General features: G+C 40.2%; 2 protein-coding genes across 5 annotated transcripts in view; one reads left to right on the forward strand and one right to left on the reverse strand.

Annotated features, from left to right (window-relative positions):
* Nucleotides 1-2,087, forward strand: part of DEK (DEK proto-oncogene) — a 31,165-nt gene extending 29,078 nt beyond the window's left edge. Inside the window, exons 10-11 of the mRNA XM_024121867.3 lie at nucleotides 234-302; nucleotides 770-2,087. Of these exons, the coding sequence (XP_023977635.1) occupies nucleotides 234-302; nucleotides 770-781 (81 nt within the window). The 3' untranslated portion in view covers nucleotides 782-2,087. The remainder of the gene's footprint in view (nucleotides 1-233; nucleotides 303-769) is intronic.
* Nucleotides 2,088-3,079: 992 nt separating this feature from the next.
* The window catches only part of KDM1B (lysine demethylase 1B), a 58,439-nt gene continuing 46,416 nt past the window's right edge, over nucleotides 3,080-15,102 (reverse strand). For 3 of the 4 annotated variants that reach the window (XM_028478461.2, XM_024122064.3, XM_024122063.3), the window contains 5 exons: nucleotides 13,678-13,794; nucleotides 12,820-12,945; nucleotides 11,788-11,910; nucleotides 9,624-9,776; nucleotides 3,080-5,713 (listed from right to left, as the gene is read on the reverse strand). In XM_028478461.2, coding sequence (XP_028334262.1) covers nucleotides 5,630-5,713; nucleotides 9,624-9,776; nucleotides 11,788-11,910; nucleotides 12,820-12,945; nucleotides 13,678-13,794 — 603 coding nt within the window. In that variant the 3' untranslated portion in view covers nucleotides 3,080-5,629. The remainder of the gene's footprint in view (nucleotides 5,714-9,623; nucleotides 9,777-11,787; nucleotides 11,911-12,819; nucleotides 12,946-13,677; nucleotides 13,795-15,102) is intronic. The other variant, XM_028478462.2, reaches the window with a different exon arrangement.

The raw sequence follows: 15,102 nt of genomic DNA on the forward strand, positions 1-15,102 counted from the left end.
TGGTGGTACGCAGGCCTCTCACTGTTGTGGCCTCTCCCGTTGCGGAGCACAGGCTCCGGACGCGCAGGCTCAGCGGCCATGGCTCATGGGCCCAGCCGCTCCGCGGCATGTGGGATCTTCCCGGACCGGGGCACGAACCCGTGTCCCCTGCATCGGCAGGCGGATTCTCAACCACTGCACCACCAGGGAAGCCCTAAATCTACTTTTAACATTGTTTTTCCTTTTCACTATAGGTATATGAAAATTATCCTGCTTATGACTTAACTGAAAGAAAAGAGTTCATAAAAACAACTGTTAAAGAGGTAACTATATCCAACTTTTCGAACTTTGATCATTTTGGACTTAGAGGACAAAAGAAATTACGTGTATCAAATACTGCATATTTTTCAAAATATTTATGTAACTAAATATCACATGTGATGCTCAAATTTCCTCAAAATGGGAAAGATAGTTATTTTCATTCCCATTTTAGAGCTTAAAAATAAAGTTTGAACATTAGTGACAAAACGTGGCCTCAGATGAAGATGTGGGTTCAGTGTACATGGGTAGCTGGGCATCTCAGAGTTCATACACACACCTGAGCACATGTTCCTTGCTGTCCACCAGTTAAAGGCAGGAGAAGATCAACAGTAGATGTAGTCTTATATTGATCCCAGCTGATTTCCCAAGTCACAGTAGTAAAATAAAAGTTAAAAAATAAAATGAGGTTTTATGTGTTCCAACTATTGTATGTTGGGTGTGAGGAAATAACGTTTCTCTTTCGTTACAGCTAATTTCTTAAGAGGACAGAAACAGATGACCTGTACCCATGGATTTAAAGATCTGACTTATACCAGCAAAGAGAATGTATTTCCTTTTCTAAATCTTTGCAAGCATTGTGTTGGTAGAACTTCCTTCTGACCTTTTTATCTTGAGTGTTAGGTGAATTTGCGTTTGCCGTTTTAAATTGCATTTCTATGCAGTTTTTAGTTTAAATTTTTGCATGGCAGTAATTGTCCCTTGCTTTTATAGTTGTATTTTGTACATTTTGGATTTCTTTATATAAGACTATAGATTCTTGAACTGTTGTAGTTTTTAGTGTGCGCGCAATATTAGCTTAAGACATACTTTTAATCGTAGAACAGAAGCGATCATAACTGGCATTTATACATGCAGAGACTATTGCAGTATTTAGCATATGAAATATTTTGAATACACATCTGTCAGTGTGAAAACTCAGTGGCAGTGTGTTCATCATATTAAAAATACACAAGCTTCAGCCGTCCAGATGACTGAATCGGAACTTTTCTCCTGCATGTGTATATATGTCAAATTGTCAGCATGACAAGAGTGACAGATGTTATTTTTGTATTTTTAAAAACGAATTTGTTGTATATAAAGTTTTTTTATTTCTTTTGTGCAGATCAATTTTTAAACTCATATAAGTACGTATCTTTACAGTTATTATAAACTATAAAATGTCAGTGTTCAGCCAGATGGTATGACGGAGCAGTGAAAGTCAGAATTCAGTGAAGAAAATACTGAAGGAACAGATAGTTCTCTGCTTTGCCTTGGAAGTGTCATCAATGTATAGTTTTAGTGTTAACCCTGCAACAGTGTCTGTAGATACATTTTATAGTGAGGATAGACCAAAATCAACACATCAAAACTTCAAAAATTTGGGAGAGTTGGATTAAGTAGAAGCACATTTTGCTTATAATAAAGAAACTGATTTTTATTAACTGCTTTTTGCCCGTATAAAATGCTGATTTTACAGGAAACCTGGCCACCTTTATAATTATGGTGAAAGTACCAGTTGTAATTCCAGATTAAGATAATGTGTAGACAATAGTGGGTATCTGACAAAGTATTTCTCAAAAGTGATAATAATAGACTTATTTTTAACATTAAAGAAACAATGTATTTGTGCAATCAGGGGTGTTAGGCTGTAAATTTTGGCCAATTAGGATTCTAGGTGATCAACATATGGACCACTCCTGAATAAGACTAATTTTGTCTTTTAAATTAACTGTCTTAATCGGTTTATTAAATAATCTCTTAATTTTAAAATAAAACATGCTGCTTATACAAGAATTAGGCCTTTGATAAACCACTGAGTGTTTAAAATATCTTTGCATCATAGAACAGAAATATATAAAAATGATATATGTTGACTGTTAACAGGTGTTTTCACAGGTTTGACTTGTTTCTTGATAAAGTAAGACATTAGAGAAAGGTATACTTAATACAAATGAATGGAATAAACAACTAAATGAGACTTAATAATTGGCATTTACTTAATACAAATGAGTGGAATAAACAACTAAATGAGACTTAATAATTGGCATTTGGTTTTAAATATTTAATTTGTTCCTATAAACCTTGTCAATAAAAATAATAAATCACCACCTCTGTCTCTTTGCATTTGATGTTTTAACATGCATTTCAGAATAGAGATTTTTAAATGGATTTAGCCCCACAGCCTATATAATTTGGAGTGCTCGTCAGTGGTAACTGACCGGTTTTACTTTGAATTAAATACATTACAAAGAAATCACTAGGGAAAACTTGAAGTGCTCTCACAAAACTAAGTAAGAAAGTACCCATTGTAATTCCAGATTAAGATAATGTGTAGACGGTAGTGGGTATCTGACAAAGTATTTCTCAAAAGTGATAATAATAGACTTATTTTTAACATTAAAGAAACAATGTATTTGTGCAATCAGGGGTGTTAGGCTGTAAATTTTGGCCAATTAGGATTCTAGGTGATCAACATATGGACCACTCCTGAATAAGACTAATTTTGTCTTTTAAATTAACTGTCTTAATCGGTTTATTAAATAATCTCTTAATTTTAAAATAAAACATGCTGCTTATACAAGAATTAGGCCTTTGATAAACCACTGTTTAAAATATCTTTGCATCATAGAACAGAAATATATAAAAATGGTATGTTGACTGTTAACAGGTGTTTTCACAGGTTTGACTTGTTTCTTGATAAAGAGTAAGTTGACCAAAGTTAACAATTATGATGTGTGACCATTTACTTGAAAGGGATATGCAGTAATGCCTATGACCTAAAAAGTCTAAAGAGTTAGATAATCTCTTAATTTTAAAATAAAACATGCTGCTTATACAAGAATTAGGCCTTTGATAAACCACAGTTTAAAATATCTTTGCATCATAGAACAGAAATATATAAAAATGATATGTTGACTGTTAACAGGTGTTTTCACAGGTTTGACTTGTTTCTTGATAAAGTAAGACATTAGAGAAAGGTATACTTAATACAAATGAGTGGAATAAACAACTAAATGAGACTTAATAATTGGCATTTGGTTTTAAATATTTAATTTGTTCCTATAAACCTTGTCAATAAAAATAATAAATCACCACCTCTGTCTCTTTGCATTTGATGTTTTAACATGCATTTCAGAATAGAGATTTTTAAATGGATTTAGCCCCACAGCCTATATAATTTGGAGTGCTCGTCAGTGGTAACTGACCGGTTTTACTTTGAATTAAATACATTACAAAGAAATCACTAGGGAAAACTTGAAGTGCTCTCACAAAACTAAGTAAGTTGACCAAAGTTAACAATTATGTGTGACCATTTACTTGAAAGGGATATGCAGTAATGCCTATGACCTAAAAAGTCTAAAGAGGGTTTAGAAGTTGAGGGGATTGAGTTGGTGTATGTGAAAGTTTGTGGTGAAGGATGTATCTGCTTAAGAGTGTGCATTCATCACTACAGTGCACAGTGTATTTGGAAAACAAGTTTTATTAAGCAGTCTTACACAATCAGCTGTTCACAGTCTGTCTGCAGTGAAAACATTGTGTATGTATGTTCACTGCTACTGAATTACAAAATCTTCAGACAGCAGTGAAAAACATACTCAACTCAAGAAGAAAAGGTACCGTGGTTCTTTAAAGAACAAAATGTTAGGTGATGATGTCACTTGAGACAGGAAATGAGGGTTTTTTAAAAAAATACACATTTACCATACTTTATTTAGGTAGGTTTTCCCCTTGTTTGCTTATAGCACTATACAAGTTTCAGTGCCCAGAAACTAAAGTAATAATGTACTGTGAACCATTTCAACTTAAAATATTTTGCATTTATCACTCGACACATGCTATTCTTTTAACATTTTAATACATAAAACACTTGAAAGCAGAATACTTCCCAGTCAGTACCAATGAGTCTCATCACATAACCTAAATATCAACATTTTCCTGTGTTAACCTTGAAACCAATATACTGCTATTTGCTTTCTTTCAATTGTATAATACTTTGCTGGGGAGGGAGGTGTGTCTCAGCTCTGTCTAAAGTTCACCGTTTGTTCTTTCTGTAAAATACGATTTCTACTTATAAGCTGACTAAATTTTAAAAATACCTAATATTTTGAAAAGTGGTTTTAAAGTCATTTTGAGTCCTTTTTTATGCTGACCAATATACTGAAAGAATTATTCAAAGACTTTTTAAAACAAAAGCACATACATTACCCATATTTCTAACCTGTAAACTGAAGTTTCTTGGCAAGATGGGCATCCTGAAGACCCTGAAATCAATGTTTATTTTTTTTTTGTCATGAGTGAAAGAAGGAAAAAGTAAATATTTACCATGTACTCAGGCTTTTAAGATATGGCTTATAAAATGTGTAATATTTACCAGGATATTACACATTTTTCTGCAGTTTTCCAGTGGACCTGCCTATGGAATACTGAAAACATAATTCTATAAAAAATATTCCTAGAGATGTAATAGTTATCTTAAAAAGAGGCAGAGGGGAGGGGCTTTTAATTATTCTGACAAGATCCTTCCGCTAGTGGTTGCCAAAACTGAGGCTATTTAAAGTGTGCCATCCACCCAAACATGACTAAGAAAAATAGCCATGTTCTGTGTCTAAAGTATGAAGACCACACTATCTCCTCCCAGTTCTCAGTGATACAATAACATGTACGGTTGAAGGAATTGAAAATTTTGCTGTTTTGCCAATGAGTGCACAAATCTAAAATATTTTATTATAAAAGATACCTGAATTTAAATTTCTTTTGAACACCCAATGGGAAGAAATATGTACAATATAAAATAGAAGTTTCATTTACCTTTGACAAGAGTTTGTGCTGTATTCAAAAAGGAAAGATTTCTATCTAAATTTTAAGTAAAAGCTCAATATTGGAGCTATGTAAAAATCTTAAGGCTCATTGGCAAAGATACTGATAAATTGTCATAGAGGAAAAGTACATGGCCTTTTTTTTTTTTAATCCTGCTTGATTGACTTGGTTTCTCAATGTGTGAAAATTGGTCAGCCAGAAAATGTCAGATTTAAAGGGAATCTCCAACCATGGAAGGATCATATCCAAGGTCTTAATTTAAGGTTATATTATGCCTTATTCTGAGATCTGGAAGATTTAGCGCTAGTCAGACCTATGGAAAATGCCATTAAATATAAGTGCTTACAGAAGGATTCTTGGGGCTAGTGCTTTCAGAGTGGTAAAATGGGTTTACATTACCATGCCACCTTAGAACATTGCAGTTTTGCTACCCAGAGAGGATTTTTTTGTTTGATTTTATCAAAGTGAGGTTTAACATGTTTTTCAGACTCTCCCATTTGGGAGAAGAAAGCTGGGTCCAGATAAATTCTGTTTAAAATGCCGCAATCTTGCTTGCTTCTCGAACACCACTCAAATATGCCCCTGTAACAGTTTGTGGAAAATGCCTGTTTGTTGCCTGTAAAAAAATAATAATTGTATAATTTGAGAACATGTGTAAAGAATTTAGATGAAAATCAAAAGGTAAATACAAACTTACACTTTCTCTGATCCTCCTAAAATACTGTTGTCGTTCCTGTGTGCTCACATGAACACTCTACTCACCCATCCATAGCACCATGTTTCACCAAATTTATTCTACAATATAGTCAGTGCTCCCGTGAAGTACTGTGTGACATTCATTAAGATATTTTCTATGTATGCCAGGTGCTGGAGTTAAGGATAATAAGACACAGTCCCCTCCCATCAGACAATCTTAGTTGTTAAAATCAGTGGTAAGTAAAACAAGCACAAAAAGTGAATCACAGTTCATCCACGGCTGGAGTTTTGCTAGATGGGTATAACAGAAAGAGCTGGATTACTCCAAGGACAGATGAGTTCAACAGGAAGGGAAAAGACAAAAGGTGAGGACTGTCAACAGGAGAACCTCACTTTCAAGGAGGCTATAGTGGGAACAGAATAAGCAAACCAGGAGGACAGGAAACTTTAATTCATGACCGTTAGGTATTAAAGACAAGGCCTGGGATGTGGTTATGGGGAAAAGTGGCTGAAATGGGAGTTGAGTAGGTCATAGAAAAGGGAGGATAAGAAACAGATGAAGTTCCACGTGAACTAATTTAGGTTCCATGTCACCTAAACTGATGAACGGAAAACATCCAGGTGCCAAAGACTTTAATAAATGGGGGAATGACCAGGAGGTCAGTAGGAATACGACTACAGGGGGAGAGAGTCACAGAGTGACAGAAACTTCAAAGAAATGGCTTTTATAAGAAGATGAGGTAACAACTGTATCAAAGCAGCAAAGGAAAGTCAAAAACTTCCAAACCCTGTTTATGACCCTTTGGCACATTCGTCTAATAGGGCCATCTCTTGGAAGCAGTTCACAGCTGTTGCCTGGAATGCAACCATTATGCTCTGTTCCTACAAAGTTGGCTCTTCACAGGCCAAGGAGGAATCAAAGACAGCTGTTTTTAAAATTACTTTCTTTTGTAAAAATTCAAAAACCCTGAAGCGAAAAAATTAAAAACACTATTTTAGATGAACCAGGAAGACCTGTATAATCCCAAACTATAATATACAAAGTATGAAGGCAGATCAAAGAGTGCTGAGAATTCACTTTATTCTGCTAAACTGGGTGGATGTGTGTGTGTTGGGGGGGTGGGAAATAGCAAAGGGAAACCAATTCACCCTGAAAAATCCTTTATAAACCTCAGCCATTGGTGCCATCATGGAGGCAGAGGCTTGGCAAGGGTGAAAAACCGAGGACTGGTTTAAAAGACTATGAAGAGCGGGACTTCCCTGGTGGTGCAGTGGTTAAGAATCCGCCTGCCAATGCAGGGAACACAGGTGCGATCCCTGGTCCGGGAAGATCCCACATGCTGCTGAGCAACTAAGAAACACAACTACTGAGCCCACAACTACTGAGCCACAACTATTGAGCCTGTGCTCTCAAGCCTGTGCTCCACAAGAGAAGCCACGGCAATCAGAAGCCCACGCACTGCAATGCAGAGTAGCCCCCCGCTAGCTGCAACTATAGAAAGCCCATGTGCAGCAACGAAGATGCAACATGGCCAAAAAAGGTAAAAAATAAAAAGACTTTGAAGAGCAATTTGGTCCCTCATCAGGTTCCCCACTCCCCTTACTGCAACCCCTAGGAGTTCTGAGGTACAGGGCAGGGGTGAGGTGCCAAACAAAATGCAATTAAGTATAACTAAGAGTGAGGCTTCGAGTTCCCAGATTGCCAGGAGGTGAGCCTCTATCATGCAAATGAGAAACTAAGAGAAAAGAGCTATAGATAGATCCCGATGTTTGGGCCCCCCATCTCCAGTTGACAAGCTTGCTGGAACTTTCAGTTGACTTTTTAAAAAGTGCCTCACTCAAATCTGAACAGTCAAGGACTGGACATTCGGACATATGTGAGGCAAAGGCTAAAGTAAACAAAATAGGAACTCAGGAGCCATGTAAGGAACAAGTTACGAAGCAAGAAGAAAATGCTACCAAAAAGGAATAATCTTAGAACAAGAAAGTGCTCATAAAGTAAAGGAGCCAAAGTTTAAAAAATCGACTCAAGGGTTAGAATATAAAAAACAGCAAAGAGTAACAGCAAAGAAGATTAGATAATTCAACAGTTCCAATATATGAAATAGAAGATATAGAAATAAGAGAAAAATTGTAGGAACGAAATGAGCAGAGTAAAAAAAATCTAGAGGATGAAGGACATGAGCTCCAAGATTATAAGGAATGCAAAATAAAAGCACAGAAAGGATTAGGAATTAGAACAGCAAAACATTTCTCAACAGAAGTAAATCAAGAAAGAAGGCAGACTTCACACCCATTAGGATGGCCATTATAAAAAAATAGAAAATAGTAAGTGTTGACGAGGATGTAGAGAAACTGGAACCCTTGCGTGCTGTTGGTGGGAAGGTAAAGTGGTGCAGCTGCTGTGGAAAAGAGTGTGGTGGTTCCTCAAAAAACTAAAAACAGAATTAATATATGATCCAGCAATTCCACTTCTGGGTATACACCCAAAATAACTGAAAGCAGGTTCTCGAAGAAATATTTGTACACCCAGGTTCATAGCAGCATTATTCACAATAGCCAAAAAAGACAGAAGCAACTCAGGTGTCCATGACAGATGAACAGATAAACTAAATGTGATAGGTGCATATAATGGAATATTATTTAGTCTTAAAAAAGAAGGATATTCTGACACATGCCACAACATGGATGAAACTTGAGGGCATTATGCTAAGTGAAATTAGCCCGTCACAAAAGGACAAATACTCTATGATTCCACTTACATGATGAGGTACCTAGAACAAATTCAGAGAGAGAGATAGTAAGTTGAATGGTATTTGCTGGGAGCTGGCGGAGGGGGAGTTGTACACAGTTTTGGTTCTGCAGTATAAAAATGTCCTGGAGATGGATGGTAGCAAGGGTTGTACAACACTGTGGATGTATTTAACGCCACTTAACTGGACACTTGAAGATAGTTAAGGTGGTAAATTTTGTTATGTGTTGTTTGCCACAATTTCAAAAATAAATATTGAAAAAAAGAAAAAAGAGAGGGATCTAGGAAATAAGAACCCCAACCCTGGAAAGTGGTAAGGAGTAGTCCTGGGAGGATAGCTCTGCAGGAGTCCCCGGGATCAACCAGTGCAGCCTGGAGCGGAGGGAAGATGCCAGGAAACAGGGTTTGAGAAACAGAACCTACAGGCCAGCCAGAGGGATTCAGCTGTGAATTAGAGACGACTCAAGAAGGGGGAGGCTTTGGAATTTCCTGGCGGTCCAGTGGTTAAGACTGTGCTTCCACTGCAGGGGGCACGGGTTCCACCCCTGGTCTGGGAACTAAGAGTCGTGTGTACAACGCGGCCAAAAAAAAAAAAAAGAGTGGGGAGGCTTAAGGAGTGGTGTAAAAAGAATTAAGCTAGTGAAAAAAGAGGCCATTAGGACTGAAGAGAAAACAGCTGTGTAAGAAAGGAATCAGTGAACGCCTTCCTTCCTGGCTCAGCAGTAAGCAGCCACACCATATAAGCGCTGACACCAATTTAGTTAAAAGTGTGAAAAAACCAGGGTGGGCTTAACCTTTAACCTGATAGGAAGTTGGGAGATAATGTCTAACTTCTTAAATCAGAAGACAACAATATAAAAATCTTAAAGCATGAAGTAAGTTCCAGAAGAAACAGGAGAAAGAGTTAAAAATGGCTGCTCGGGGAGTTTGAGGAGGATGTTGTCAGCGTACCTGCTGCTTGTTGCCGTAAGACTTTTGACGGCATTTGATGTTGCTTTTAAACTCTGGACATAGATCACTTTAATTAAAAGCAAGTGATCAAAATGAAAGCAATCGGGGTCAGGGTCCCTGTACACACCTCGCCAGCAAAAAAGATGGTTCCTTGTATTTCCTCAGCAAGGATGTCGTAGGCCTCACCACTGCCCCCTGTCTTCACGAAGCTGTATGCCATCTGGATCCAGGGGTCTGTGCTCCACCGGGTGACAAAATACTTCGTGGGATCTGGGACTTCCTGTGTCAAGTAGAAGGAATTGGAAAACGGGATCAAGAAGGGACTTAGACTTGATGCAACCCAATGTATAAAATTACAGTTCTTCCTCCATCTAGAAAGCGAGTTAATCCCTGTAGCATTCTGAGACAGCAGTTCTCAGCATGACCCTCCAGCCCCCTTGCTGCTCTGCCCAGGCGCCGTCTCTGTGCATTTTCCTCTGTCGCTGCCCCATCTCTCTGACCTTCCCCAGCACACACACATCTCCTCACTTTAACACTTTATCCTTCTGCCAGAGATGCTTTCTCCCACCTACCAGGGGCCATCACCAACGGCTAAGAGTCCAGGCATTCCCCTTCCCATCGCCTGAAACGCCCTGGACCAGGGAAGGAAAGGGACGGGCAGGGTCTTAGGACCTCTAACTGGAATTTTCAACAGCCTTCTCCACAAAGCAGCTACACAGGTTAGGTTTCACTCTACGTTTCAAATAATTTTCTAGGCTGAGCTCTGCCAAGTGCCACCATGAAATAGATTTCTACGGAACCTGTGTTAAGTTCCAAATAACTGATTTGAAAGCAAATTTTTGAACAAAAGCCCCAAGCTAATATGAACTACTGTGACATAGAATCACATCATGTAAAATAAGCGATACCCCGAGGGCCCCCCTTCTCTTGAATGTATGTAACATTTGAGGCATTTTCATTTCTTTGTACTTCTGCTCCTTTATTTGAAAAAGTTTCATGTCACGCCATTTATATATCTCCAGAGATTGTCAGATTTAGTAAATTGGCAAATAGAAAGTACCTTGAGCTTCTTGGAGAAAAGGGAGAGAAGAGACTCGCTGTGGGGTACAGAAAATTCTGGACAATGTCCCTTTGATTGGAAAACTGTCGTCAAAGCTTGCTAGGGTGGGCTTCCCTGGTGGCGCAGTGGTTGAGAGTCCGCCTGCCGATGCAGGGGACACGGGTTCGTGCCCCGGTCCGGGAAGATCCCGCATGCCGCGGAGCGGCTGGGCCCGTGAGCCATGGCCGCTGAGCCTGCGCATCCGGAGCCTGTGCTCCGCAACAGGAGAGGCCACAACAGTGAGAGGCCCGCGTACCGCAAAAAAAAAAAAAAAAAAAAAAAAAAGCTTGCTAGGGTTTGGGTAAATACAGAATCTGTGGAAAATGCTGAGCCTTCTACCTCCTTAGGAAAGAATGGGGGTGTGCATGATGTGAGACAAAAGGAAGGATGACAATCACGTAAAAGGAGGAATGGCGTACTATTATGGGCTGCACTGTGTCCCCCCCCAAATTCAGATGATGAAACCCTAACCCCCAGTACCTCAGAAAGTGACTGTATTTGAGATGGGGCCTTTGACGAGGTAATTAAGTCAAAATGGGATCATTAGGGTGGACCTTAATCCAGTGTGATAGGTGTCCTTCTAAGAAGAGAGGATTAGCACACAGACGAGACAGAGCCACACCCATGTGAGGACACAGGGGGAAGGCAGCCATCTGCGAGCCAAGGAGAGAGGCCTTAGGAGAAACCAACCCCTTGATCTGGAGACACCTTGATCTTGGACTTCTAGCCTCCAGAATTGTGAGAAAATAAATTTCTGTTGCTTGAACTACCCAGTTTGTGGCATTTTGTTACGGTGGCCTGAGCAAACTAATCCAGGTACTTAAGTGGAAAGTTGGATACTGAAAGAAATAAGAATGTGGTCCACTGCCTCAAGCCCCTTCATTTCTGGTACTGATGGATTAGCTTTGGGTTCAAACCACTCCGAAGAGTGAAGTTAGCAGCAAGCGTGTCTTTCTCTCTCTTTTTTTTTTTTTAACATCTTTATTGGAGTATAATTGCTTTACAATGTTGCATTAGTTTCTGCTGTATAACAAAGTGAATCAGCTATACGCATACGCATATCCCCATATCCCCTTCCCTCTTGCGTCTCCCTCCCCGCCCCATCCCACCCCTCTAGGTGGTCAGAAAGCACCGAGCTGATCTCCCTGTGCTATGTGGCTAGTCTTTTTCTTTTCAAAGAGGGGTGTCTGACCTGCTCCTTGAAGAGCTCGCGCAGGGTGGCCATGCACTGCTGCAGCACCTGCTTGTCCTCCAGGCTCTTGACGGCCGCCACCGCCTCCCCCGCGATCACCGACATCAACACGCTGTGCTGCTTCTGGACACGTGAGGGGAAAAGCACTTTACACTTTGGACTTCGGGCACCAAAGTCTCTAGACGCACAGCTCCAAACAGAGAAGGACCTCATTCTCACATCAAATGTCATCATTTCCTACTGTCCTGTAGCCTCCTTTCCATCACCCAGGCCACACATACTCATTATTCATTTAGGCATTTTATTGTTCCCTGCTGGAAAAACTCCGGAAGTCATGTAAATATCAAATTCCAGGTTCTCTTGGCTTTTCCCTTCTAAGAACTTGTTTTAGAAGAAGTAGAATGACATTGAGAAAGGAAGTCTGCCGATCAAATAATGGGAGAAAACCTTCTCAAACAGTAAGGACATTTTGCCCTTGGCTCCCGCGTGGAACCTTTAGAGATAAAGTGTCTTGGAACAAAGAGGCAGGTGGAAAAACAACTGTGATTCTTTGGCAGGACATCACCACAACCGACACTTGCCAAGCCCCAGGTATGTCCTCTCCTCGTCTTCCTTCCCCCACCAATCACATCTACCGACTCCCAGACCCGCCCTCACCTGCGCCAGTCATATCCCACCCCTCACCAGGGCTCCCTGGCGGACTCTTGGGAGTACATTTCAAGTACCACTTGTTACTGTGCTGACACCAATTCTCCCTAAAAGGAATCCTTCCATCAGCCTGAAATGACACATTTCCACAGCAACAAATTCATTTCCCAGGGAGCAATATTAGTAGTTTAAGAAAATATGGCAGATATTGAGGCTCCTTTCCTACAGGAAAATGTCCCATCCAAGTGTCCCCCCAGAATATAAACGGACATCTGGAGTGCCCACAATGTCCATTAGTTCCTGGGCTTGACACACGAGTAGTTACCAAACCAAATTCTAAACTGTAATAAGGGAATTCAAACCACATTCCACCAATGATTTTACCTGGGGATCCATGTCATAGAACACGGCAAAAAGCCCTCGCTTGCTGGCACTAGGAGGAACGTGACCAAAAAAGTCAGCCCCTTGAACTTTACTGTCCCAAAATCTATAGGGAAATTGCAAGGCAATCTGGAAAGCGAGTAAAAGAAAGGTGGTTAACAGCTTCTTGAAATCAAAAGTACAGCAATCTCTAAGAAGCCACCTATAGCTCTTAAATACTTCAATTAAAAAAAAAAAGATGTTCTAAAAACTCAAACATTTCTAAATACTCCCTTTCCATTCTCCTACCTCCTTTGTTCTCTTTGTGACCATCTGGCTTTTTATGCCATTCAGTCCTGTACTCCCACAGATAATGGTGGGAACCGCTGACAACCTCTAGGCTAATCTGAAGATGCAGAGCATCCCTGAGACCTGGTCTTGAACCTTACGTCCATGAGATAAATTCTTACTAATCATAGGTCTGCTGGTATCTACTGTAGTGCTGAGAGATTCTGCTGAAGGAGCTTTTCAAGGCAAAGGAAGTATAAAACACTCTCGTCACTGGGGCTAATTAGTGCAGGGTAGACATGGAAAGCAGAAAAAAAAAAAAAAAGAACTGCTTATTTATATACCCAGTTCAAATTCTGAATAACAAGAGTCATTCTCCTAAAATCAAAACTCGCAGACCTTAGCCAGCTCTCCTCTTTCTGTTTTGTTGATATCCTTTTATATTCTTCATGAACAATTACTCAAAGGAAAAGGAAATCTTCAAATTTGATTTGTATTCAAAAATTACCTGCTACTTCCCAATATCAGAAGTTAAGGAACCCCTATCATCTGATACTCATCTCTCTAGTTCTGAGGCTTAAGTAATTCAGTTACCTTTTCAATGATGCCTGCACCTAAGCTGTTGATAGCCTTCATCTTCTTGTCTGACAACGGTGGATTAAACTGAAGGGAACCTTTCTGCAGTAAGGCCAGGGGCACAGTGACTAACACCTGTGGGAAATAATGAACAGTTAACATACAAACAGCAACTGAATCTAATACTCAGTGGGTTCATTTCCAGGCAAATCTTAATGCCTAAAGAACTGCCCGCCCCCCTTTTTATTGCCAGTCATCAGATTATCAACATCCTATGTTGTTACACTGCTAAGAAGAATAACTGCCATGTACAGTTGTGCAGGCTGTTCACTGCACAAGAATGGACTGGCTGAGCAGAAGCAACATTCATATGGAGGAATCTGCATTAAGGTTTTGATGCATTAATAATCCTGGGTAAGAAAAGTCAGCAGATCTCAATCCTGAAAAGCAATGCTGTAAGAGGAAATAGCCCTAAATACAGAGTCAGGAGAACTAGATTTTGTGTATCATTCCTGACACTTTCTAATGTGTGGCCAAGGTAATACCTGCCCTACTAACCTTAAAGGATTGGGGAAATGCTTAAAACTAAAACTCTTACAATATACATCAGTATGCTTCATAAATGGTAAAGCACATCACAAACATTAGGGATTATTATAATCATGTAAAGCCACATACCTTTCTTTTTAAAGGAGGAAACAATTTATTGCAGGTTTTCCAACTAGTTTACAGAATCATTTAGAGCCTCCAAGAACAACTCACAAAACCAGACCATCAAAGAGAGCTGCTGTCTCTCCATACAATCAAGAAATTTCTGGTGAACTATCTGCTGAACAATCATCGACAGGAAGACACTAGAACTCACCAAAAAAGATACCCCCTACCCAAAGACAGAGGAGAAGCCGCAGTGAGACGGTAGGAGGGATGCAATCACAATAAAATCAAATCCCATAACTGCTGGGTGGGTGACTCACAAACTGGAAAACACTTATACCACAGAAGTCCACCCATTGGAGTGAAGGTTCTAAGCCCCACGTCAGGCTTCCCAACCTGGGGGGTCCAGAAATGGGAGGAGGAATTCCTAGAGAATCAGACTTTGAGGGCTAGCGGGATTTGACTGCAGGACTTTGACAGGACTGGGGTAAACAGAGAATGCACTCTTGGAGGGCACACACAAAGTAGTGTGCGCATGGGACCCAGGGGAAGGAGCAGTGACCCCAGGGGAGACTGAGCCAGACCTACCTGCTAGTGTTGGAGGGTCTCCTGCAGAGGTAGGGGGTGGCTGTGGCTCACTGTGAGGACAAGGACACTGGCAGTGGAAGTTCTGGGAAGTACTCCTTGGCGTGAGTCCTCCCAGAGTCCACCATTAGCCCCACCAAAGAGCCAGGTGGGCTCCTGTGCTGGGTTGCCTCAGGCCAAACAACCAACAGGGAGGGAACCCAG

The sequence above is a fragment of the Physeter macrocephalus genome, chromosome 18 (assembly GCF_002837175.3).
Source record: "Physeter macrocephalus isolate SW-GA chromosome 18, ASM283717v5, whole genome shotgun sequence".
Taxonomy (NCBI): Eukaryota; Metazoa; Chordata; class Mammalia; order Artiodactyla; family Physeteridae; genus Physeter; species Physeter macrocephalus.